The following is a 26,096-nucleotide window of genomic DNA, read 5'->3' on the forward strand; positions in this document are numbered from 1 at the left end:
CAGGTCCACAGATCCCTGAAGGTAGCAGGCCAGGTGGATAAGGTGGTTAAGAAGGCATTCGGAATACTTGCCTTTATTGGCCAAGGCATAGAATACAAGAGCAGGGAGGTTATGCTTGAATTGTATAAAACACTGGTTAGGCCACAGCTGGAGTACTGCGTGCAGTTCTGGTCACCGCATTACAGGAAAGATGTGATCGCACTGGAGAGGGTACAGAGGAGATTTACCAGGATGTTGCCTGGACTGGAGAATTTTAGCGATGAGGAAAGATTGGATAGGCTGGGGTTGTTTTCTTTGCAACAGAGGAGGCTGTATAAAATATTGAGGTGTATAAAATGATGAGGTGCCTGGATAGAGTGGATAGGACAGACCTATTTCCCTTAGCAGAGGGGTCAACAACCAGGGGGCATAGATTTAAAGTAATTGGTAGAAGGTTTAGAGGGGATTTGAGGGGAAATGTCTTCACCCAGAGGGTGGTGGGGGTCTAGAACTCACTGCCTGAAAGGGTGGTAGAGGCAAAAACCCTCACCACATTTAAAAAGTACTTGGATGTGCACCTGAAGTGCCGTAACCTGCAGGGCTACAGACCGAAAGCTGGAAAGTGGGACTAGGCTGGGTGGCTCTTTGTCGTCCAGCGCGGACATGATGGGCCGAATGGCCTCCTTCCATGCTGTAAATTTCTGTGATTCGATGATCCGAATCGCCAGTTAGCCACATTGGCTAACACATTGGACAGCACTGATCCACGGTCACATGGAGAGTGAGCAACCATTGCCTGGGCAACTGCGCCCTAGCAACAGTCTGCATCTTCGTGGCAGAAGCTGTCAAATTTATAGTCAAGTTTTAGTTTATTCTCAGGGGAGTGGGCAAGGCTGGTATTTGTTGCCCATTCCCCCGTTGCCCTTGACGACAACGATGGTGGTGGTGGTGTTGGGCGGCGGGCCTTCTATCTGAGGTTTTGCCAAGCCACCTCCAGAGGGCAGATTACAAGTCAACCTATGTTGGTGTGGGACGGGAGTCATGTACAGGCCCAAAGGGACGTTGGAGAAACCTATTGGTTACCTCATCCGTGCCTTTGTTACCTCCAGACTTGACTATTCCAACGCACTCCTGGCCGGCCTACATTCTACCCTACGTAAACTAGAGGTGATCCAAAACTCGGTTGCCTCATGTCCAAACTCTGCTGCCTCATGTCCTAACTCGCACCAAGTCCCGCTCATTCATCACCCCCTGTGTTCGCTGCCCCATGCACTAACTCGCACCGAGTCCCGCTCACCCATCACCCCCTGTGTTCGCTGCCCCGTGCCCTAACTCGCACCGAGTCCCGCTCACCCATCACCCCCTGTGCTCGCTGCTCCGTGTCCTAACTCGCACCGAGTCCCGCTCACCCATCACCCCTTGTGCTCGCTGCCCCGTGTCCTAACTCGCACCGAGTCCCGCTCACCCATCACCCCTGTGCTCGCTGCCCCGTGCCCTAACTCGCACCGAGTCCCGCTCACCCATCACCCCCTGTGCTCGCTGCCCCGTTCCTAACTCACACCGACTCCCGCTCATCCATCACCCCCTGTGCTCGCTGCTCCGTGTCCTAACTCGCACCGAGTCCCGCTCACCCATCACCCCCTGTGCTCGCTGCCCCGTGTCCTAACTCGCACCGAGTCCCGCTCATCCATCACCCCCTGTGCTCTCTGCCCCGTGTCCTAACTCGCACCAAGTCCCGCTCACCCATCACCCCGTGTGCTCGCTGTCCCGTGTCCCAACTCGCATCGAGTCCCACTCACCCATCACCCCCTGTGCTCGCTGCCCCGTGTCCTAACTCGCACCGAGTCCCGCTCACCCATCACCCCCTGTGCTCGCCGACCTACATTGGCTCCCGGTTAAGCAAGGCCTCGATTTCAAAATCCTCATCCTGGTTTTCAAATCCCTCCATGGCCCTCGCCCCTTCCTAGCTCTGTAATCTCTTCCAGCCCCACAACCCCCCCGAGATGTCTGCACTCCTCTAATTCTGCCCTCTTGAGCATCCCTGATTATAATCGCTCCACCATCGGTGGCCGTGCCTTCTGTTGCCTGGACCCCAAGCTCTGGAACTCCCTCCCTAAACCTCTCCGCCTCTCTTTCCTCCTTTTAAAACTGAGGCGAGGAGGGTCGTGAATCTTTGGAATTCTCTGCCCCAGAGAGCTGTGGAGGCTGGGTCATTGAATACATTTAAGGTGGAGATAGACAGATTTTTGAGCGATAAGGGGTAAGGGGTTATGGGGAGCGGGCGGGGAAGTGGAGCTGAGCCCATGATCGGATCAGCCATGATCTTATTGAATGGCGGAGCAGGCTCGAGGGGCCGAATGGCCGAACCCTGCTCCTATTTCTTATGTTCTTATGTTCTTAAGATGCTCCTTGAAACATATTTCTTTGACCAAGCTTTTGGTCACCTGCGCTAATGTCTCCTTATGTGGCTCAGTGTCAAATCTTTATCTCATAATACTCTTGTGTAGCGCCTTGAGATGTTTCACTAGGTTAATCTTCATCATCGGCAGTCTCTCGGAATCGAGGAAGACTTGCTTCCACTCTAAAAGTGAGTTCTCAGGTGACTGAACAGTCCAATACGGGAATTACAGTCTCTGTCACAGGTGGGACAGACAGTGGTTGAGGGAAAGGGAGGGTGGGGCTGGTTTGCCGCACGCTCCTTCCGCTGCCTGCGCTTGCTTTCTGCACGCTCTCGGCGACGAGACTCGAAGTGCTCAGCGCCCTCCCGGATGCACTTCCTGCCCTTAGGACGGACTGGTCTTTGGCCCCAGGGACTCCCAGGTGTCGGTGGGGATGTTGCACTTTATCAGGGAGGCTTTGAGAGTGGTCCCTGTAACGTTTCCTCTGCCCACCTGGGGCTGGCTTGCCGTGAGATTACAGGTGCTGCGAGAGGACAAGAGTTGTTGACGCGATCTCGCCCGACTGGATGTACCAGGTTACCAGCTGCCTGCCTTGGGGCAGTGTCTGCCGATAGTGAATGGGAGAGGCTTCACTGGCCAGGTTCTGTCACAAACACACTTAAGCAACATTTCCAGAAACCTTGTACTACAATGAACCTGAGTCACAGTGTTTGTCGTTACCAGGTATCGGTCTGCTAAGGTTCCAGTCATATGCACGTAGCCCGAAAGAAGCACTGTCCCACAATAAGTGACGGGCACAGAAGAGTACTGCACTTTAACATCGTGGAAAAACAACAGCTTGTATTTATATAGCGCCTTTTAACGTAGTGAAACGTCCCAAGCCGCTTCACAGGAGTGTTATATGACAAAAGATTTGACATCGAGCCACACAAGGAGATATTAGCGCAGGCTTGGTCAAAGAGGTAGGTTTTAAGGAGCGTCTTGAAGGAGGAGAGCGAGACGGAGAGGTTTCGGGAGGGAGTTCCAGAGCTTGGGGCCCAGGCAACAGAAGCCAGGCCACCGATGGTGGAGCGATTATAATCAGGGATGCTCAGGAGGGCAGAATTAGAGGAGTGCTGATATCTCTGGGGGGGTTGTGGGGCTGGAGGAGATTACAGAGATAGGGAGGGGGCGAGGGCCATGGAGGGATTTGTAAACGAGGACTAAAATTACTTTACGTACAATAACATATTAAAAAGTGGTATTTTAAAAGAAATCGAGGCGTTGCTTAACCGGGAGCCAATGTAGGTCAGCGAGCACAGGGGGTGATGGGTGAGCAGGACTCGGTGCGAGTTAGGACACGGGGCAGCGAGCACAGGGGGTGATGGGTGAGCGTGACTCGGTGCGAGTTAGGACACGGGGCAGCGAGCACAGCGGGTGATGGGTGAGTGGGACTCGGTGCGAGTTAGGACACGGGGCAGCGAGCACAGCGGGTGATGGGTGAGCGGGACTCGGTGCGAGTTAGGACACGGGGGCAGCTGAGTTTTGGATCACCTCTAGTTTACGTAGGGTAGAATGTGCGAGGCCGGCCAGGAGTGCGTTGGAATAGTCAAGTCTAGAGGTAACAAAGGCACGGATGAGGGCTTCAGCAGCGGATGAGCTGAGGCAGGGGCGGAGACGGGCGATGTTACGGAGGTGGAAATAGACGGTCTTAGTTATGTCACGGAAATGTAGTTGGAAGCTCATTTCAGAATCAAATATGACCCCGAGGTGGCGAACAGTCTGGTTCAGCCTCAGACAGGAGTTGGGGCGAGGGATGGAGTCAGTCGCTAGGGAACGCAGTTTGCGGCTGGGACTGAAAACAATGGCTTCGGTCTTTGCAATATTCGATTGCTCATCCAGAACTGGATGTGGGACAACAGTCTGACAATTTAGAGACCGTGTGGGGGTCGAGAGAAGTGGTGGTGAGGTAGAGCTGGGTGTCGTCAGCGTACATGTGGAAACTGACGCTGTGTTTCCGGATGATGTCACCAAGGGGCAGCATGTCGATGGGAGATAGGAGGGGCCAAGGATAGGTCCTTGGGGGACACCGGAGGTAACGATGTGGGGGTGGGAAGAGAAGCTGATGCAGGAGATTCTCCGGCTACGATTGGATAGATAAGAATGGAATCAGGCGAGTGCAGTCCCACCCAGCTAGACGATGGTTGTTTTCTCTCTCGTTCGTTCTCTCTCCTTCTGTCTCATTTGGTCTCTCATTCTCACTCTCATTTTCCATCTTTCTCATTCTCTCTCTCTCTCTCTCTCTCTCTGTCTCTCTCTCTCTGTCTATCTCTCTCGCTCTCTGCCTCGCTCTCTCTGTCTCTCTCTGTCTCACTCTCTCGCGCTCTCTTTGTCTCTCTCGCTCTTTGTCTCGCTCTCTCTTTCTTTGTTTCGCTCTCTGTCTCACTCTCTGTATAGCTCTCTCTATTTCTCACTCTCTCGCTCTCTCTCTGTCTCTCGGTCTTTCTGTATGTCCCTCTCCCTCTCTCCCTCTCTGTCTCTCTCCCTCTCGGTCTCTGTCTCTCTCTGCCTCTCTCTCTCTCTCTCTCTTTGTCTCTCTCTCTCTTTGTCTCTCTCTCTCTTCGTCTCTCTCTTTCTCTTTGTCTCTCTCTTTCTCTTTGTCTCTCTCTCTCTCTGTCTCTCTCTCTCTTGTCACTGTCTCTCTCTCTCTTCTCTGTCTCTCCCTCTCTCACTGTCTCTCTCTGTTTAGCGATGAGGAAAGATTGGATAGGCTGGGGTTGTTTTCTTTGCAACAGAGGAGGCTGAGGGGAGACCTTATTGAGGTGTATGAAATGATGAGGGGCCTGGATAGAGTGGATAGAATGGACCTATTTCCCTTAGCAGAGGGGTCAACAACCAGGGGGCATAGATTTACAGTAATTGGTAGAAGGTTTAGAGGGGATTTGAGGGGAAATGTCTTCACCCAGAGGGTGGTGGGGGTCTGGAACTCACTGCCTGAAAGGGTGGTGGAGGCAGAAACCCTCACCACATTTAAAAAGTACTTGGATGTGCACCTGAAGTGCCGTAACCTGCAGGGCTACGGACCGAGAGCTGGAAAGTGGGATTAGGCTGGGTGGCTCTTTGTCGTCCAGCGCGGACATGATGGGCCAAATGGCCTCCTCCCGTGCTGTAAATTTCTGTGATTCGATGATCCGAATCGCCAGTTAGCCACATTGGCTAACACATTGGACAGCACTGATCCACGGTCACATGGAGAGTGAGCAACCATTGCCTGGGCAACTGCGCCGTAGCAACAGTCTGCATCTTCGTGACAGAAGCTGTCAAATTTATAGTCAAGTTTTAGTTTATTCTCAGGGGAGTGGGTAAGGCTGGCATTTGTTGCCCATTCCCCCGTTGCCCTTGACGACAACGATGGTGGTGGTGTTGTTGGGCAGTGGGCCTTCTGTCTGAGGCTTTGCCAAGCCACCTCCAGAGGGCAGATCACGAGTCAACCTATGTTGGTGTGGGACGAGAGTCACATACAGGCCCAAAGGGACATTGGTGAAACCTATTGATCACCTCATCCGTGCATTTGTTACCTCCAGACTTGACTATTCCAACGCACTCCTGGCCGGCCTACATTCTACCCTACGTAAACTACAGGTGATCCAAAACTCGGCTGCCCCATGTCCTAACTCGCACCAAGTCCCGCTCACCCATCACCCCATGTGCTCGCTGCCCCGTGTCCAAACTCGCAACGAGACCCGCTCACCCATCACCCCCTGTGCTCGCTGACCTACTTTGGCTCCCGGTTAAGCAAGGCCTCGATTTCAAAATCCTCATCCTGGTTTTCAAATATATCCATGGCCCTCGCCCCCTCCCTATCTCTGTAATCTCCTCCAGCCCCTCAACCCCCCCCCCCCCCCCGAGATGTCTGCGCTCCTCTAATTCTGCCCTCCTGAGCATCCCTGATTATAATCGCTCCACCATCGGTGGCCGTGCCTTCTGTTGCCTGGGCCCCAAGCTCTGGAACTCCCTCCCTAAACCTCTCCGCCTCTCTTTCCTCCTTTTAAAACTGAGGCGAGGAGGGCCGTGAATCTTTGGAATTCTCTACCCCAGAGAGCTGTGGAGGCTGGGTCATTGAAAATATTTAAGGTGGAGACAGACAGATTTTTGAGCGATAAGGGAGTGAAGGGTTATGGGGAGCGGGCGGGGAAGTGGAGCTGAGTCCATGATCAGATCAGCCATGATCTTATTGAATGGCGGAACAGGCTCGAGGGGCCGTATGGCCGACTCCTGCTCCTATTTTTTATGTTCTTAAGATGCTCCTTGAAACATATCTCTTTGACCAAGCTTTTGGTCACCTGTGCTAATGTCTCCTTATGTGGCTCAGTGTCAAATCTTTATCTCATAATACTCTTGTGTAGCGCCTTGAGACGTTTCACTAGGTTAATCTTCATCATAGGCAGTCGCTCGGGATCGAGGAAGACTTGCTTCCACTCTAAAAGTGAGTTCTCAGGTGGCTGAACAGTCCAATACGGGAATTACAGTCTCTGTCACAGGTGGGACAGACAGTGGTTGAGGGAAAGGGGTGGGTGGGACTGGTTTGCCGCACGCTCCTTCCGCTGCCTGCGCTTGCTTTCTGCACGCTCTCGGCGACGAGACTCGAGGTGCTCAGCGCCCTCCCGGATGCACTTCCTGCCCTTAGGACGGACTGGTCTTTGGCCCCAGGGACTCCCAGGTGTCGGTGGGGATGTTGCACTTTATCAGGGAGGCTTTGAGGGTGGTGCTTGTAACGTTTCCTCTGCCCACCTGGGGCTGGCTTGCCGTGAGATTACAGGTGCTGCGAGAGGACAAGAGTTGTTGACGCGATCTCGCCCGACTGGATGTACCAGGTTACCAGCTGCCTGCCTTGGGGCAGTGTCTGCCGATAGTGAATGGGAGAGGCTTCACTGGCCAGGTTCTGTCACAAACACACTTAAGCAACATTTCCAGAAACCTTGTACTACAATGAACCTGAGTCACAGTGTTTGTCGTTACCAGGTATCGGGGGTCGAGAGCAGTGGTGGTGAGGTAGAGCTGGGTGTCGTCAGCGCACATGTGGAAACTGACGCGTGTTTCCGGATGATGTCACCAAGGGGCAGCATGTCGATGGGAGATAGGAGGGGCCAAGGATAGGTCCTTGGGGGACACCGGAGGTAACGATGTGGGGGTGGGAAGAGAAGCTGATGCAGGAGATTCTCCGGCTACGATTGGATAGATAAGAATGGAACCAGGCGAGTGCAGTCCCACCCAGCTAGACGATGGTTGTTTTCTCTCTCGTTCGTGTTCTCTCTCCTTCTGTCTCATTTGGTGTCTCATTCTCACTCTCATTTTCCATCTTTCTCATTCTCTCTCTCTCTCTCTCTGTCTCTCTCTCTCTCTCTCTGCCTCGCTCTCTCTGTCTCTCTCTGTCTCACTCTCTCGCGCTCTCTTTGTCTCTCTCGCTCTTTGTCTCACTCTCTCTTTCTTTGTTTCGCTCTCTGTCTCACTCTCTGTATCGCTCTCTCTATTTCTCACTCTCTCACTCTCTCTCTGTCTCTCTCTTTCTGTATGTACCTCTCCCTCTCTCCCTCTGTCTCTCTCCCTCTCTGTCTCTCTCTCTCTCCCTCTCGGTCTCTCTCCCTCTCGGTCTCTGTCTCTCTCTGCCTCTCTCTCTCTCTCTTTGTCTCTCTCTCTTTGTCTCTCTCTCTCTCTGTCTCTCTCTCTCTTCTCACTGTCTCTCTCTCTCTTCTCTGTCTCTCCCTCTCTCACTGTCTCTCTCTGTTCTCTCTGTCTCTCTCTCTCTCTCTCTCACATTCTCTCTCTCTCTGCTGCATCAAAACAGATGAAGGTTAAAGACCTTGAAAGCTGAAGGATGAAAGGACCCAGCTTGCTGTGTGATCTGGCGAAGTAAACAGCAAAGTTCAACGCCAGCTTTCCCTTGTCTGACACCGCCTCACTGTGTGGGCTCGGGGGCTCCCTGTTGACATGGCCTAGGGCTTGTGAAATAAAAACAGACAATGCTGGGAATACTCAGCGGGTCGGGCTGCATCTGTGGAGAGAACGAGTTAACTTTCAGGTCGATGACCCTGTGTCACAACTGGGGTTTTAAGCAAGTTCCGGGGCGGCGAAAGGGGGAGGAGAGGAAAGAACAAAAGGGAAGGTCTGTGATAGGGTGGAAGACAGGAGAGATTAGAGAGACAAAAGGGATTAATATAGAATCACAGAAATTTACAGCACGTAAGGAGGCCATTCGGCCCATCGTGTCCGCGCCGGCCGACAAAGAGCCACCCAGCCTAATCCCACTTTCCAGCTCTCGGTCCGTAGCCCTGCAGGTTACGGCACTTCAAGTGCACATCCAAGTACTTTTTAAATGTGGTGAGGGTTTCTGCCTCTACCACCCTTTCAGGCAGTGAGTTCCAGACCCCCACCACCCTCTGGGTGAAGACATTTCCCCTAAAATGCCCTCTAAACCTCCCCCCAATTACTTTAAATCTATGCCCCCTGGTTGTTGGCCCCTCTGCTAAGGGAAATAGGTCCGTCCTATCCACTCTATCCAGGCCCATCATCATTTTATACACCTCAATCAGGTCTCCCCTCAGCCTCCTCTGTTCCAAAGAAAACAACCCTAGCCTATCCAATCTTTCCTCATCGCTAAAATTCTCCAGTCCCGGCAACATCCTGGTAAATCTCCTCTGTACCCTCTCCAGTGCAATCACATCTTTCCTGTAATGTGGTGACCAGAACTGCACGCAGTACTCCAGCTGTGGCCTAACCAGTGCTTTATACAGTTCAAGCATAACCTCCCTGCTCTTGTATTCCATGCCTTGGCCAATAAAGGCAAGTATTCCGTATGCCTTCTAAATGGATGGTGGTGCGAGGCTGAAGGAGACAGTAAAGGAACACAAGATGGGTCTCGATAGGGTGTAAATGGGAACGGCAGCATCATCAACTGCTTCCGTCTGAAAAAATGGGGGCAGAGGTTACCGTCTGAAATTGTTGAAGTCGCTGTTAAGTGCAGAAGGCTGTGAAGTGCCAAATCGAAAGATGAGGTGCTGTTCCTCAATTGTTTTGTTGTGGTTGGGTTTAAGTAAGTCCGGAGGCAGTTTGTGACCCTTCCAACTGGGGGCAGTAACGTTCAGGGGCTGGTGTAATAGAGCTCCCCCTAGTGGACCACTGGGGCTGGTGTAATAGAGCTCCCCCTAGTGGACCACTGGGGCTGGTGTAGTAGAGCTCCCCCTAGTGGACCACTGGGGCTGGTGTAATAGAGCTCCCCCTAGTGGACCACTGGGGCTGGTGTAGTAGAGCTCCCCCTAGTGGGCCACTGGGGCTGGTGCAATAGAGCTCCCCCTAGTGGACCTCTGGGGCTGGTGTAATAGAGGTCCCCCTAGTGGACCACTGGGGCTGGTGCAATAGCGCACCCCCTAGTGGAACCCTGGGACTGGTGGACGACTGCTCCCCCTGGTGGACCACTGGGGCTGATGTAATAGAGCGCCCCCTAGTGGACCACTGGGGCTGGTGCAATAGAGCGCCCCCTAGTGGAACCCTGGGACTGGTGGACGACTGCTCCCCCTGGTGGACCTCTGGGGCTGATGTAATAGAGCGCCCCCTAGTGGACCACTGGGGCTGGTGCAATAGAGCGCCCCCTAGTGGAACCCTGGGACTGGTGGACGACTGCTCCCCCTGGTGGACCACTGGGGCTGATATAATAGAGCGCCCCCTAGTGGACCACTAGGGCTGGTGCAATAGAGTACCCCCTAGTGGAACCCTGGGACTGGTGGACGACTGCTCCCCCTGCTGGACCACTGATGTACTGAACTACTGATGTCAATACACTAAAAGGGTCATGAAGTCACAGGATGACTCTTTCTGTTCAGGAGCCATTTTGTAGTTTGTGGTCTCAGTAACGATATCACAGCCGGGACTTTTATCGCCCGGCGCAGAAGTTCCGACCCCCCCCTCAAAGGACGCAGAGCGCTGTCTCCTCCTTTGAGGGGGCGCTCCAGGGGCGGCAGCGCTGAGCTAAGGAGGCCAGTGGTACCCGGAACAGCGCTGGCACGCATCAACGCCCCTCCCCTTTAACTAAAGGGGAGGGCAGCTGCCCAGTCACTTGGCCACCAGGGACGCGATCGACCGAGCCAGCGGCTCAGCAGCCCAAACGCGAGGCAATTTCCTCCGCGGAGCGATGAGGGGTCGGTGCACACAGCAATGACATCGTCGGCAATTGTGTGGAGGCCCAGGGCGCTAACTGTGGGGCGTGACCCTGCTGGGACATTGCCCCCTCCCCCACCAAAACCTCCGGGGCAGTTTCCCCGGCCCTCCCCCCGGGCGATAATGCCCTTGCGCCCCACCCCGGTGGTGTGAACGGGGCTATAAAAAGGGTCAATTTCTGCCCCCCGCCCCGCCCTTTAAAATTCTGAACGGGTCGGATGGAGGGAGAAAGCATTTGTGGGAGCATCCAACACTCGGGGGCCGTCCGTACACGTTGGTGCAGTACCCAGATCCCACCACCAGAGGGAGCCTGCATGCCAGGTAAGTCGAACCCACATGGCCGTTCTGATTGGTTCTCGGGGGCCAGGGCCAATGTTGGCCAGGCCGCGTTTACCGCCTAACCTGATCGGCGCGGCAACGGTGGGGAAGGGAACCTTCTGTTCGCACTTGCCAGACCACTTCAGAGAGAAAGAGAGAGCATGGAACGAAGAAAGAACTAATGAAGAGAGAAAGAAAGAACCAGAGAGAGAGAGAAAGAAAAACTTGCGTTTATATAGCGCCTTTCACAACCTTAGGACGTCCCAAAGCGCTTTACAGCCGACGAAGTACTTTTGGAGTGTAGTCACTGTTGTAATGTGGGAAACACGGCGGTCAATTTACACACATCAATATCCCACAATGCAAACGGTCAGACCATTTATTTTAGTGATGTTGATTGAGGGATAAATATTGGCCCCGGGAAGAACTCCCCTGCTCTTCTTCCAAATAGTGCCCGTGGGATCTTTTACATCCACCTGAGAGAGCCTCGGTTTAACATCTCATCCGACAGTGCGGCACTCCCTCAGCACTGCCCCTCCGACAGTGCGGCGCTCCCTCAGTACTGCCCCTCCAACAGTGCGGGGCTCCCTCAGTACTGCCCCTCCGACAGTGCGGCACTCCCTCAGTACTGCCCCTCCAACAGTGCGGGGCTCCCTCAGTACTGCCCCTCCGACCGTGCGGCACTCCCTCAGCACCGCCCCTCCGACAGTGCGGCACTCCCTCAGCACCGCCCCTCCGACAGTGCGGTGCTCCCTCAGTACTGCCCCTCCAACAGTGCGGCACTCCCTCAGCACCGCCCCTCCGACAGTGCGGCACTCCCTCAGCACTGCCCCTCCGACAGTGCGGCGCTCCCTCAGTACTGCCCCTCCGACAGTGCGGCGCTCCCTCAGTACTCCCCTCCGACAGTGCGGGGCTCCCTCAGTACTCCCCTCCGACAGTGCGGCGCTCCCTCAGTACTCCCCTCCGACAGTGCGGCGCTCCCTCAGTACTCCCCTCCGACAGTGCGGCGCTCCCTCAGCACTGCACTGGGAGTGTCGGCCTGGATTTTTGTGCTCGAGTTCCTGGAGTGGGACTCGAATCCACAACCTTCTGACTCAGAGGCGAGGGTGCTGCCCACTGAGCCATGGCTGACGGCCACACTTAGGAAGAATGTCAAGGCCTTTGGAGAGGGTGTGGAGGAGATTTACTAGAATGGTTCCGGGGAGGAGGGACTTTGGTTCTGTGGAGAGACTGTGCTGCACGATTCTATGGTGTGGAATGCAAGGCTAGAGTCAGCGGGGGGGAGGGGGAGCAGAATTCACAATAGCTTTTAAAAGGGAAGTTTAAAGATATTTGCTAGAGTAATGCAGCAGAGAACGAGGCCATTCGGCCCATCGTGCCTACCCTGTGCCGGCTCTGTGACAGAGCGATCGAGTTAATCCCACTCCCCCCCCCCCCCCACCCCCTCCGCTCTTTCCTCACAGTCCGGCAAATGTTTCCTTTTCAAGTATTTATCCAAATCCCCTTTCGAAAGTCACGATTGAATCTGCTCCCTCCGCCCTTTCAGGCAGGGCGTTCCCGATCACAACAACTCGCTGCGTAAAATAAATTCTCATCTCCCCCTCTGGCTCTTTTGCCGATTACCATCAAGCTGCGTCCCCTGGTTACTAACCCTCCTGCCCCCGAAATAGTTTGTCCTTATTTACTCGCTCAGAAACCCTCATGCTTTTGATCACCACTATTAAATTTCCACCTGACCCTCTAAGGAGAACAACCCCAACTTCTCCCGTCGATCCACGTAACTGATCCCCGGTACTATTCTGGTAAATCTCCTCCGCACCCTCTCCTAAGGCCTTTGCGTCCTTCTGAAAATGTGGGGTGACCCCTCCAAGATCTTGGCGGTTAGGTGACCTGCAGGGTGACCTGGGCAGGTTAGGCGAGTGGGCAAATGCATGGCAGATGCAGTATAAATGTGGATAAATGTGAGGTTATCCACTTTGGGAGCATAAACGTGAAGGCAGAATATTATCTGAATGAACATAAGAACATAAGAATTAGGAACAGGAGTAGGCCATCTAGCCCCTCGAGCCTGCTCCACCACTCAACAAGATCATGGCTGATCTGGCCGTGGAATGGTGACAGATTAGGAAAAGGGGAGGTGCAACGAGACCTGGGTGTCATGGTACATCAGTCATTGAAAGTACAGCAGGCGGTGAAGAAGGCAAATGGCACGTTGGCCTTCATAGCGAGGGGATTTGAGTGTAGGAGCAGGGAGCTCTTACTACAGGGCCTAGGTGAGGCCTCACCTGGAATATTGTGTGCAGTGTTGGTCTCCTAATCTGAGGAAGGACGTTCTTGCTGTTGAGGGAGTGCAGCGAAGGTTCACCAGACTGATTCCCGGGATGGCAGGACTGACATATGAGGAGAGACTGGATCGAATGGGCCTGTATTCACTGGAGTTTGGAAGAATGAGAGGGGATCTCATAGAAGCATATAAGATTCTGACGGGACTGGACAGGTTAGATGCGGGAAGAATGTTCCCGATGTTGGGGAAGTCCAGAGCCAGGGGGACACAGTCTGAGGATAAGGGGTCGGCCATTTAGGACCGAGATGAGGAGAAACTTCTTCACTCAGAGAGTGGTGAACCTGTGGAATTCCCTACCGCAGAGAGTTGTTGAGGCCAGTTCGTTGGATATATTCAAAAGGGAGTTAGATGTGGCCCTTACGGCTAAAGGGATCAAGGGGTATGGAGAGAAAGCAGGAAATGGGGTACGGAAGTGAATGATCAGCCATGATCTTATTGAATGGTGGTGCAGGCTCGAAGGGCCGAATGGCCTACTCCTGCACCTATTTTCTATGTTTCTATGTTTCCTAAAGTGTGGGATAACCCCTCCAAGATCTTGGCGTTCTTCCGAAAGTGTGGGATAACCCTTCCAAAGCCTTGACCTTCGATTTGGAAAGAAAATTCTCCGAGCTGAGGGATGGGACTGAGTGGAGCTTTCTCGGGAAGGGTTGAGCGGGGTGAGGGGCAGGGGGGGGAGGAGGCTGAGAGAGGGGAGAGTGCTCCCTCGGAGAGCTGGCACGTTGCGCGATGGGCCGAGAGGCCTCCTACACTGCGCGATTCTCAGATTCCAGCCCCCGCGCCGGCCCCGGGTGACGGTGCTCACTACGCGCGGAGCTCGCGGCCCGCGATGGCGAACACTGACCAAGGCGGTCCTTCTCCCCCCCCCCCCCCCCCCCCCCCAGACACGGCCGGCCATGATGGCCCCCGACGAGGGCACCGAGTGGCTCCTCCAACTCCTGAAGGAGCTGCAGCTGGAACAGTTCTACCTGAGGATCCGCGACGACCTGAACGTCACCCGCCTCTCGCACTTCGACTTCGTCAAGACCGTGGATCTGGAGCGGATCGGCATGGGGCGGCCAGGTACAGGAACCGTCCAATCCGGGCTGGTGTTCAGGGTGGGGGGGCGCGGCCCCTCTCCTGCTACTGCCCCGGGTCTCCATCTCTCCCTCCGCACTCTGTCTCTCTCTTTCTCTCCCTCCGCACTGTGTCTCTCTCGCTCTCCTCCACACTGCCTCTCTGTCTCTCTCTCTCTCTCTATCCACACTGTGTCTCTCTCTCTCTCTCTCTCCCTCCGCACTGTGTCTCTCTCGCTCTCCTCCACACTGCCTCTCTGTCTCTCTCTCTCTCTCTATCCACACTGTGTCTCTCTCTCTCTCTCTCTCCCTCCGCACTGTGTCTCTCTCGCTCTCCTCCACACTGTCTCTCTGTTTCTCTGTCTCTCTCTCTCTCTAACTCTCTCTATCCACACTGTGTCTCTCTCGCTCTCCTCCACACTGTCTCTCTGTCTCTCTCTCTCTCTCTATCCACACTGTGTCTCTCTCTCTCTCTCTCTCCCTCCGCACTGTGTCTCTCTCGCTCTCCTCCACACTGCCTCTCTGTCTCTCTCTCTCTCTCTATCCACACTGTGTCTCTCTCTCTCTCTCTCTCCCTCCGCACTGTGTCTCTCTCGCTCTCCTCCACACTGTCTCTCTGTTTCTCTGTCTCTCTGTCTCTCTCTCTCTCTCTATCCACACTGTGTCTCTCTCTCTCTCTCTCTCCCTCCGCACTGTGTCTCTCTCGCTCTCCTCCACACTGTCTCTCTGTTTCTCTGTCTCTCTCTCTCTCTAACTCTCTCTATCCACACTGTGTCTCTCTCTCTTTCTCCCTCCGCACTGTGTCTCTCTCGCTCTCCTCCACACTGCCTCTCTGTTTCTCTGTCTCTCTCTCTCTATCCGCACTGTGTCTCTCTCGCTCTCCTCCACACTGTCTCTCTGTTTCTCTGTCTCTCTCTCTCTCTCTCTCTATCCACACTGTGTCTCTCTCTCTCTCTCCCTCCGCACTGTGTCTCTCTCGCTCTCCTCCACACTGTCTCTCTGTTTCTCTGTCTCTCTCTCTCTATCCGCACTGTGTCTCTCTCTTTCTCTCCCTCCGCACTGTGTCTCTCTCGCTCTCCTCCACACTGTCTCTCTGTTTCTCTGTCTCTCTCTCTCTCTCTATCCGCACTGTGTCTCTCTCTTTCTCTCCCTCCGCACTGTGTCTCTCTCGCTCTCCTCCACACTGTCTCTCTGTGTGTCTCTCTCTCTCTCTATCCGCACTGTGTCTCTCTCTCTCTCTCCCTCCGCACTGTGTGTCTCTCTCTCTCCCTACGCACTGTCTCTCTGTCTCTCTCTCTCTCTCTCTCTATCCGCACTGTGTCTCTCTCTCTATCCCTCTCTCTGCACTGTGTGTGTCTCTCTCTCTCTCCCTCCACACTGTCTCTCTGTTTCTCTGTCTCTCTCTCTCTCTCCCTCTCTCTCCGCACTATGTCTTTCTCTCTCTCCGCACTGTGTCTCTCTCTCTATCCCTCTCTCTGCACTGTGTGTGTCTCTCTCTCTCTCCCTCCACACTGTCTCTCTGTTTCTCTGTCTCTCTCTCTCTCTCCCTCTCTCTCCGCACTATGTCTTTCTCTCTCTCCGCACTGTCTCTCTCTCTCTCTCTCTCTATCGCTCTCTCCACACTGTCTCTCTCCCTCTCTCCACCCCTCCTCCCCCTCGCTCCACACTTTCTCTCTCCCTCACTCCGCACCGTCTCTCTCCCTCTCTCCGCTCCCTCTCTCCGCTCCCTCTCTCCGCGCCCTCTCTCTCCCTTCCTCTCTCTCCCTCTCTCTCCCTCTCTCTCCCTCCCTCTCTCTCCCTCCTCCCTCCCTCTCCCTCCCTCCCTCTCTCTCTCTCTCTCTCTCCCTCTCTCTCTCCATCTCTCTCTCCCTCTCTCTCTTCCTCTCTCTCCCTCTCTCTCTCCCTCTCTCTCCCTCTCCCTCCGCGCCGTCTCTCTCCCCCTCTCTCCGCGCCCTCTCTCTCACTCTCTCCTCTCTCCCGCACCATCTTTCTCCCTTCTCTCCGCCCCTCTCTCTCCCTCTCTCTCCCTCTCTCTGCGCCCTCTCTCTCCCCCTCTCCCTCTCTCCGCGCCCTCTCTCTCCCTCTCTCTCCCTCTCTCTCCCTCTCTCCGTGCCTCTCTCTCCCCCTCTCCGTGCCCTCTCTCTCCCCCTCTCCCTCTCTCCGCGCCCTCGCTCTCCCCCCTCCCTCTCTCCGCGCCCTCTCTCTCCCTCTCTCCGCGCCCTCTCTCTCCCCGCGCCCTCTCTCTCCCTCTCTCTCTCTCTCCTCCGCCCTCTCTCTCCCCCTCTCTCTCCCTCTCTCTCCCTCTCTCTCCCTCTCTCTCCCTCTCTCCGCGCCCTCTCTCCCTCTCTCCGCGCCCTCTCTCTCCCTCTCTCTGCGCCCTCTCTCTCCCTCTCTCCGCGCCCTCTCTCTCCCTCTCTCTCCCTCTCTCCGCGCCCTCTCTCTCCCTCTCTCCGCGCCCTCTCTCTCCCTCTCTCTCCCTCTCTCCCCTCTCCCTCTCTCCGCGCCCTCTCTCTCCCCCTCTCTCCCGCTCTCCGCGCCCTCTCTCTCCCTCTCTCTCCCTCTCTCCCCTCTCCCTCTCTCCGCGCCCTCTCTCTCCCTCTCTCTCCTCTCTCCGCGCCCCCTCTCTCCCCTCTCTCCCTCTCTCCGCGTCCTCTCTCTCCCTCTCTCTCCCTCTCTCCCTCTCTCCCTCTCTCCGCGCCCTCTCTCTACCTCTCTCTCCCTCTCTCTCCTTCTCCGCGCCCTCTCTCTCCCTCTCCGCGCCCTCTCTCTCCCCTCTCTCCGCGCCCTCTCTCTCCCCTCTCTCCGCGCCCTCTCTCTCCCCCTCTCCCTCTCTCTCCCTCTCTCCGCGCCCTCTCTCTCCCTCTCTCCGCGCCCTCTCTCTCCCTCTCTCTCCCTCTCTCTCCCCTCTCTCCGCGCCCTCTCTCCGCGCCCTCTCTCTCCCTCTCTCCACACCCTCTCTCTCCCTCTCTCTCCCTCTCTCCGCGCCCTCTCTCTCCCTCTCTCCGCGCCCTCTCTCTCCCTCTCTCTCCCCTCTCTCCGCGCCCTCTCTCTCCCCTCTCTCCCTCTCTCCACGCCTTCTCTCTCCCCCTCTCCCTCTCTCCGCGCCCTCTCTCTCCCTCTCTCCACCCGTCCCCCTCCCTGTGCAGTCTCTCTCGGATAGAAAACCTCCCATCCTGGCCAATGTACCCCCTAACTTTGGGGAGGGGGCTGCGTGGCCCATTCACAACCTGCGCGAGATCTAACGTTGAAAAAGCCGTACCCCGGGCTACGGGATGGAATGTTGGTCCCAGCCTATACGTGACTCCAGTCCTGCCCTGTGACGTGGTCCAACGAGCCACACCACTGTATCAGAATCAAGCCAATAAACATCTGCCTTCCTCGCGACGCCCTCAGCCCGAAAGTGAACTTTTAAGAAACCCCCTCCCCCACACCCAACCGCTGTTTAAAGGTCGGCCCCCTTACAGCAGCATGTCACCCTCAAACTGACATACCTGGGATCCCCCCTACGCCCCCCTCCTCACATGGTAAAGTCTACACAAGGCACAGAGAAAAGAAAGACTTGCATTTATATAGCGCCTTTCACGACCATTGGACATCTCAAAGCGCTTTACAGCCAATTAAGTACTTTTGGAGTGTAGTCACTGTTGTAATGTTGGAAATGCGGCAGCCAATTTACGCACAGCAAGCTCCCACACACAGCAATGTGATAATGGCCCAGATCATCTGTTTTTTTGTTATGTTGATTGAGGGATAAATATTGGGCCCAGGACACTGGGGAGAACTCCCCTGCTCTTCTTCGAAATAGTGGCCGTGAGATCTTTTACATCCACCTGAGAGAGCAGACGGGGCCTCGGTTTAACGTCTCGTTCGAAAGGCAATACCTCCGACAGTGCGGCACTCCCTCAGTACTTCACCTCCGACAGTGCGGCACTCCCTCAGTACTGCCCCTCCGACAGTGCGGCACTCCCTCAGTACTTCACCTCCGACAGTGCGGCACTCCCTCAGTACTTCACCTCCGACAGTGCGGCACTCCCTCAGTACTGCCCCTCCAACAGTGCGGCACTCCCTCAGTACTGCCCCTCCGACAGTGCGGCACTCCCTCAGTACTGCCCCTCCGACAGTGCGGCACTCCCTCAGTACTGCCCCTCCGACAGTGCGGCACTCCCTCAGTACTGCCCCTCCGACAGTGCGGCTCTCCCTCAGTACTGCCCCTCCGACAGTACTGCCCCTCCGAGAGAGCAGCGCTCCCTCAGCACTGTACTGGGAGTGTCAGCCTAGATTTTTGTCCCTGGAGTGGGACTTGAACTCACAACCTTCTGACTCAGAGGCGAGTGTGCTGCCCACTGAGCCACAGTTGACACTGTCATGGTCGATGGCCAATCTATCCCAACATCAGGCGGGCACTGCCCACTGACGATCCCTTCCCCCGAGACACTGAGTGCTTGGATTCCCTCGGTGTCAGCTGTGGCTCAGTGGGCAGCACACTCGCCTCTGAGTCAGAAGGTTGTGGGTTCGAGTCCCACTCCAGGGACTTGAACACAAAAATCCAGGATGACACTCCCAGTGCAGTACTGAGGGAGCGCCGCACTGTCGGAGGGGCAGTACTGAGGGAGCGCCGCACTGTTGGAGGGGCAGTACAGAGGGAGCGCCGCACTGTCGGAGGGGCTGTCTTCTGGATGAGACGTTAAACCGAGGCCCCGTCTGCCCTCTCAGGTAGACGTAAAAGATCCCACGGCCACTATTTCGAAGAAGAGCAGGGGAGTTCTCCCCGGTGTCCTGGGGCCAATATTTATTCCTCAATCAACATAACAAAAAAACAGATTATCTGGGTCATTATCACATTGCTGTTTGTGGGAGCTTGCTGTGCACAGATTAATTGACCTGTTTCCCACATTACAACAGTGACCACACTCTCCCCACCAGCCCCCCCACCAAAAAATACTTAATTGGCTGTAAAGCGCTTTGGGACATCTGGTGGTTGTGAAAGGCGCTATATAAATGCAAGTCCTTTTTTTTCTCTTCCGGGAGGCTGTGCGCTGACATACCCCTTCCCCCAACGGGCTGTGCGCTGACATACCCCTTCCCCCGGGATCTTTGGCACTGAGCTCCACAACACCCCGATGTCTCCGCTTACGGGTTCCAGCTGTACGTAAACTGCTTAAACAGATTTACTGAGTGTTGATCGCCCCATGCTTACTGCTCTTTGTCTCTCTGTCTCAGGGCACAGACGTCTGTTTGAGGCTGTTAAAAAAAGGCGGATGGTAGGCCGGCCCAAATCCTGGATGTCGAAGGTACGGTGGGTGGGGCGAGCGGGGCTCCCGTTGGCCACCAATGAATTGAGCAGCGATCCCCCGCCCACTGATGCCGCCGGGTGCCGTGACCCATGGCATCTCCGCGTCAAACAAAGGGGGAGAAATCGGCGGCCCTCTTGCACCCCCAGTTAGCGCTTCTGGGGGGGGGGGGGTGATAACAAGACGCTGATGGCTGACCGAGCGGGCGCGGCGAGATTACCGCCGTCTCGTGTGACGGGTTTACGCTGGTTGACGGGTTAAAACCTGCGGCCCCGGAGATCGTGACGCCATCTGGGCGCAGCGCCCCGATACCGCCCCGGATGCCATATTCGGCCCGTTACCGCCCCGGATGCCATATTCGGCCCGTTACCGCCCCGGATGCCATATTCGGCCCGTTACCGCCCCGGATGCCATATTCGGCCCGTTTCCGTCCCAGATGCCATATTCGGCCCGTTACCGCCCCGGATGCCATATTCGGCCCGTTACTGCCCCGGATGCCATATTCGGCCCGTTACCGCCCCGGATGCCATATTCGGCCCGTTACCGCCCCGGATGCCATATTGGCCAGTTAGCGCCCCGGATGCGATATTCGGCCCATTACCGCCCCGGATGCAATATTCGCTCCGTTAGCGCCCCGGATGCAATATTCGCTCCGTTACTGCCCCGGATGCAATATTCGTGGCCTGCAGCATCGGAAGGCATCGACAGCAGCGCCCTGCAGGGGGCGCCGTCCCCTCAGCCCGGCCATTTTGGGGAGCGTTAATTGAAGGGCGGCGGGCAGAATTTGACTGTGAGCCCCGAGTTTTTGAACTTTTTATTCGTCCCGCATTTGATCCGCCCCGCACGCTCTCGGTTGCTGTCACCGAGCGTTCCCGAGCCCCCAGCGCCCTCCACGTCGGCTCGTCCCTTTAAGGGATGGAAGGCGAATCCTGTGAATGCGGCGAGGGACATTGCCCCACGATCTGCCGCCACCCTTGCTCCCTTCGGCGCTCCGACGGAAATGGCGGCGCTTGACCGAGCTCTCCGCCTCCCTCCGGGCGGGGGAGTGGGGGGGGGAGATTGCTAAAGCAGAAGTTCCCACGGTGTTCATGCACCAGCAACAGTTACCGCCCCCAATGCTGAGGAGAAAGAACGCGCATTTCTATAGCGACTTCCCTGACCTCAGGATGTCCCAAAAGCCCCTTTCGTCCAATGAAGCACTTTTTGCAGTCGCTGTTGTAGTGTGGGAAATGCGGCAGGCAATTTGCTGGCCCGGAACAAATTTAGGATAGAACTAGCAGAATTCCTTCCACTCCGTAGCTTAATACTGGAATAAGAAGGGCTGCTCCATCCCATTAACCCAATCCTCCCAGAGCTACCTGGCTCGAGGGCCCTTCCATTCCCCTCATCCCCACTGCCCCCCCCCCCCCCCCAACCGCACTCAGTTGCATCCCGCTCACTCTCGCCTTTGAGTCAGAAGGTCCGTGGGTTCAAGTCCCACTCCAGAGGCTGAGGGAGCGCCGCACTGTCGGAGGGGCAGTACTGAGGAAGGGCCGCACTGTCAGAGGGGCAGTACTGAGGGAGTGCCGCACTGTCGGCGGGGCAGTACTGAGGGAGCGCCGCACTGTCGGAGGGGCAGTATTGAGGGAGCGCCGCACTGTCGGAGGGGCAGTATTGAGGGAGCGCCGCACTGTCCGAGGGGTAGTACTGAGGGAGCGCCGCACTGTCTTGCGGATGAAACGTTAAACCGAGGCCCCCATCTGCTCCCTCACGTGGACGGAAACGATCCCTTGACTACTATTTGGAAGAAGAGCAGGGGAGTTCTCCCCGGTGTCCTGGGGCCAATATTTATCCCTTGACCAATAAAACCAATCTGGTTATTTATTACATTGCTGTTTGTGGGAGCTTGCTGTGCGCAAATTGGCTGTCACGTTTCCCACAACAGTGACTCGGTTGATTCCGGAGATGAAGGACTTCATTGGCTGTAAACCTCTTCGGGACGTCCGGAGGTCGCGAAAGGCGCTATATAAATGCACGGTCTTGCTTTCTTTACGCCTCTCATTCTTCTAAACTCCAATGAGTACAGGCCCAATCTGCTCAACCCATCTTCATAAGACAACCCCTTCAGCTCCGGAATCAACTGAGTGAACCTTCTCTGAACTTCCTCCAAAGCAAGTATATCCCTCCTTATGCAAGTATACCATTCAATGCCACCATTTTGTGTCTGCAGATGTTGCCATGCCACCATTTTGTGTCTGCAGATGTTGCCATGCCACCATTTTGTGTCTGCAGATGTTGCCATGCCACCATTTTGTGTCTGCAGATGTTTCCATGCTACCATTTTGTCTCGGCAGATGTTCAGCCCGAGGACCGGCGATGACTACGACCAGTCATCGTACGCGGGCGGCGCCACTGCGTCGGTCCCGGAGATGGATTTCGCTCTCAAGTGTCTGATTAACGACAAGGACCTGGCGTTGCACGAGCGTCTGGGCAACGGCTCCTTCGGCGTGGTGAGGCGCGGGGAATGGAGGCTTCGGAGCGGCCGCGTTGTAAGTGACCATTCCCTCCCTTCCCCCGCCTAAATCCAGGGCCCCATATCTGGGCGGGTGTGTTGGCTCAGTGCGTCTCACTCTCATCGCTCAGTTGTGGGTTCAAGTCCTTCTCCAGGGACCTGAGCACATAAATCTAGTCGGACACAGTGCTGAGGGAGCGCCACACTGTCGGAGGGGCAGTAATGAGGAAGCGCTGCACTGTCGGAGGGGCAGTACTGAGGGAGCGCCGCACTGTCGGAGGGGCAGTACTGAGGGAGCGCCGCACTGTCGGAGGGGCAATGCTGAGGGAGCGCCGCACTGTCGGAGGGGCAGTGCTGAGGGAGCGCCGCACTGTCGGAGGGGCAGTGCTGAGGGAGCGCCGCACTGTCGGAGGGGCAGTGCTGAGGGAGCGCCGCACTGTCTGATGGGCAGTACTGAGGGAGCGCCGCACTGTCGGAGGGGCAGTGCTGAGGGAGCGCCGCACTGTCTGATGGGCAGTACTGAGGGAGCGCCGCACTGTCTGAGGGGCAGTACTGAGGGAGCGCCCCACTGTCGGAGGAGCAGTACTGAGGGAGCGCGGCACTGTCGGAGGGGCAGTGCTGAGGGAGCGCCGCACTGTCTGAGGGGCAGTACTGAGGGAGCGCCCCACTGTCGGAGGGGCAGTACTGAGGGAGCGCGGCACTGTCGGAGGGGCAGTGCTGAGGGAGCGCCGCACTGTCGGAGGGGCGGTGCTGAGGGAGCGCCGCACTGTCGGAGGGGCAGTACTGAGGGAGCGCCGCACTGTCGGAGGGGCAGTACTGAGGGAGCGCCGCACTGTCGGAGGGGCAGTACTGAGGGAGCGCCGCACTGTCTGAGGGGCAGTACTGAGGGAGCGCCCCACTGTCGGAGGAGCAGTACTGAGGGAGCGCGGCACTGTCGGAGGGGCAGTACTGAGGGAGCGCCGCACTGTCGGAGGGGCAGCACTGAGGCACTCCCTGCCCTGGCTCACATGTGGCTACGCAGGTAAGCTATTGAAGGGGCGAGCGTTGCTTGGTTTTGGCGAGAGTTTGGGTCTCCTTACCTAAGGAAAGATATACTTGCCATAGAGGGAGTGCAACGGAGGTTCACCAGACTGATTCCTGGGATGGGGGGATTGTCCTATGAGGAGAGATTGAGTAGACTAGGCTGATATTCCCTGGATTTAGAAGAATGAGAGGTGATCTCATTGAAACATACAACATTCTGAGGGGGATTGACAAGGTAGATGCAGGGAGGATGTTTCCCCCCGGGCTGGGGAGTCTAGAACCAGGGGTCACAGTCTCAGGATAAGGGGGCGGCCATTCAGGACTGAGAGGAGGAGAAACTTCTTCACTCAGAGGGTGGTGAATCTTTGGAATTCTCTGCCCCAGAGGGCTGTGGAGACTCAGTCGTTGAGTATATTCAAGGCCGAGATGGATAGATTTTTAGGCACTCGGGGAATCGAGGGATATGGGGATCGGGCGGGGAAAGTGGAGTTGAGGTCAAAGATCAGCCGTGATCCCATTGAATGGCGGAGCAGGCCCAAGGGGCCGAATGGCCGACTCCTGCTCCTAATTCTTATGGTCTTCTGTTTCCCCATTGTGGGCACTGGTGCCCAGACATTGGTATCACAGCCAGTGGGCACTGAGTGGGGGTGGCAATGGGCCGGGTGGCAATGGTTGGGTGCAGAGTGTGGGGTGCTGGGATGGCAACGGGTGTCAGGCACTGGGAGGGAGGGGCTCACTGTGATACACACGGCGAATAATATCCTGGTGCTGGGTGGGGGGGAGGGGGAAGCTATCTTGCTGCATCCTTGTCTCCCATGACCACCCCTTTCACAAGAACATAAGGAATAGGAGCGGGAGTCGGCCATTCGGCCCCTCGAGCCTGCTCCGCCATTCAATACGATCATGGGCTGATCTGATCATGGACTCAGCTCCACTTCCCCGCCCGCTCCCCATAACCCTTGACTCCCTTATATTCCATGACCCCGCCTCCACAGCTCTCTGGGGCAGAGAACTCCAAAGATTCACGACCCTCTGAGAGGAGAAACTTCTCCTCATCTCCGTCCTAAATGGGCGGCCCCTTATACTGAGATGGTGCCCCCTAGTTCTCGATTCCCCCCATGAGGGGAAACATCCTCTCTGTCTCGACCCCCCCCCCCTCGCCCTGTGATGTAATCGTCCCTGCCGTGTGTTTCAGTTGAACGTGGCGGTAAAGTGCCTCCGGTCGGACATTTCCAACGAGATGGATGCCATGGCGGATTTCCTGCAGGAAATAAACGCGATGTACGCGCTCAACCACCCACATCTCATCCACCTGTATGGGGTCATCCTCAGTCACCCCATGAAAATGGTGAGTACCATCTTGGCCAAGCAACGCACTGTGTCCACCTTTACTCCTGGTGGGGTTGTGGGGCGGGGGGTGGCGAGAGAGTCTCCCATTGTACCTGTGCCTCCTCCTACCTCTCTCTCTCTCTCTCTCTCTCTCCATCTCGAACTTCCTGGCCTCTATTTCCTGCGACCAGGGCCCGGGTTCCATGTCCGCGCCCCAGTCCCCCGGGCTCGAGGCCAGATTGAGGGGGTCTTGGTATCATAGAACGGTCACAGCACAGAAAGAGGCCATTGGGCCCGTCGGCAAGAGCACCTCAGTCAGTCCCACTCCCGCCCACCCCCCCCCCACCCCACCCCCCGCCCTTTCCCCGGAGCCCTGCTCATTTTTTTTCCTTCAGGAACTTATCCAACTCCCTTTTGAAAGCCGCGATTGAGTCTGCCTCCACCGCCCTCTCGGGCAGCGCATTCCAGATCCTAACCACTCGCTGCGTAAAAAAGGTTTATCCTCGTGTCGTCTTTGGGTCTTCTGCCAATCGCCTTAAATCTGTGTCCTCTGGTTCCCGACCCTTCCACCAATGGGAACAGTTTCTCTTGGTCTACTCTGTCTAGCCAGGCCTGGGACCTGGGACCTGGGTTCTAGGGTGGAGGCTGGATTGAGGCATCAGTTCTGGTTTGGAGCAGCAGTTTTCAGTTGGAGCCCATACTTTGAGGCCTGGATTCCGGGTATGCGGCCTGGATTCCGGGTCTGCGGCCTGGATTCCGGGTCTGCGGCCTGGATTCCGGGTCTGCGGCCTGGATTCCGGGTCTGGGGCCTGGATTCCGGGTCTGCGGCCTGGATTCCGGGTCTGCGGCCTGGATTCAGGGTCTGGGGCCTGGATTCAGGGTCTGGGGCCTGGATTCCGGGTCTGGGGCCTGGATTCCAGGTCTGGGGCCTGGATTGTGGGCTAGGTTCCAGCTTTGAGTCTGGCTTGGTCCTGCTCCATGGTTCAGTGTAACCACCTGTCATTTATTTACACCTGTCACAGGCCCTGGCTTGTGCACCATCATGAAAAATCTTTTGTGGATGTTCCCTCAAATATCACAAGCCGCCTGGAGACATCAAACTGATGTCGGGCCCATCGGACTCTGAGATAAATAATTCAACGTATACTATATGCCCCATCTGTCTGATTAACAAGCGGCAATACATTATTCAACAAACTCCAGTTCCGATCCAGTAAAAAATTTATTGTTACACAACATTCTGTCAGAATGTCTCCGTTTCTCCATCTGGCGGGGGACATATAAAACTTTTCAATCTAAGCACTAATTCCGAGTTAGATACAGAATAAAGCTTCCTCTACACTGTCCCATCAAACACTCCCAGGGCAGGTACAACACGGGGTTAGATACAGAGTAAAGCTCCCTCTACACTGTCCCATCAAACACTCCCAGGGCAGGTACAGCACGGGGTTAGATACAGAGTAAAGCTCCCTCTACACTGTCCCATCAAACACTCCCAGGGCAGGTACAGCACGGGGTTAGATACAGAGTAAAGCTCCCTCTACACTGTCCCATCAAACACTCCCAGGGCAGGTACAGCACGGGGTTAGATACAGAGTAAAGCTCCCTCTACATTGTCCCATCAAACACTCCCAGAGCAGGTACAGCACGGAGTTAGATACAGAGTAAAGCTCCCTCTAC

At 56.0% G+C, this 26,096-nt stretch overlaps 1 protein-coding gene across 1 annotated transcript in view; it reads left to right on the forward strand.

Moving 5' to 3' along the window:
• tnk1 (tyrosine kinase, non-receptor, 1) overlaps positions 1-26,096 on the forward strand; it is an 85,031-nt gene that overhangs the window by 32,509 nt on the left and 26,426 nt on the right. The window contains exons 2-5 of the mRNA XM_070863311.1: positions 14,112-14,289; positions 19,503-19,573; positions 21,907-22,101; positions 24,283-24,435. Of these exons, the coding sequence (XP_070719412.1) occupies positions 14,124-14,289; positions 19,503-19,573; positions 21,907-22,101; positions 24,283-24,435 (585 nt within the window). The 5' untranslated portion in view covers positions 14,112-14,123. The remainder of the gene's footprint in view (positions 1-14,111; positions 14,290-19,502; positions 19,574-21,906; positions 22,102-24,282; positions 24,436-26,096) is intronic.

The sequence above is a fragment of the Pristiophorus japonicus genome, chromosome 20 (genome assembly GCF_044704955.1).
Source record: "Pristiophorus japonicus isolate sPriJap1 chromosome 20, sPriJap1.hap1, whole genome shotgun sequence".
Taxonomy (NCBI): Eukaryota; Metazoa; Chordata; class Chondrichthyes; family Pristiophoridae; genus Pristiophorus; species Pristiophorus japonicus.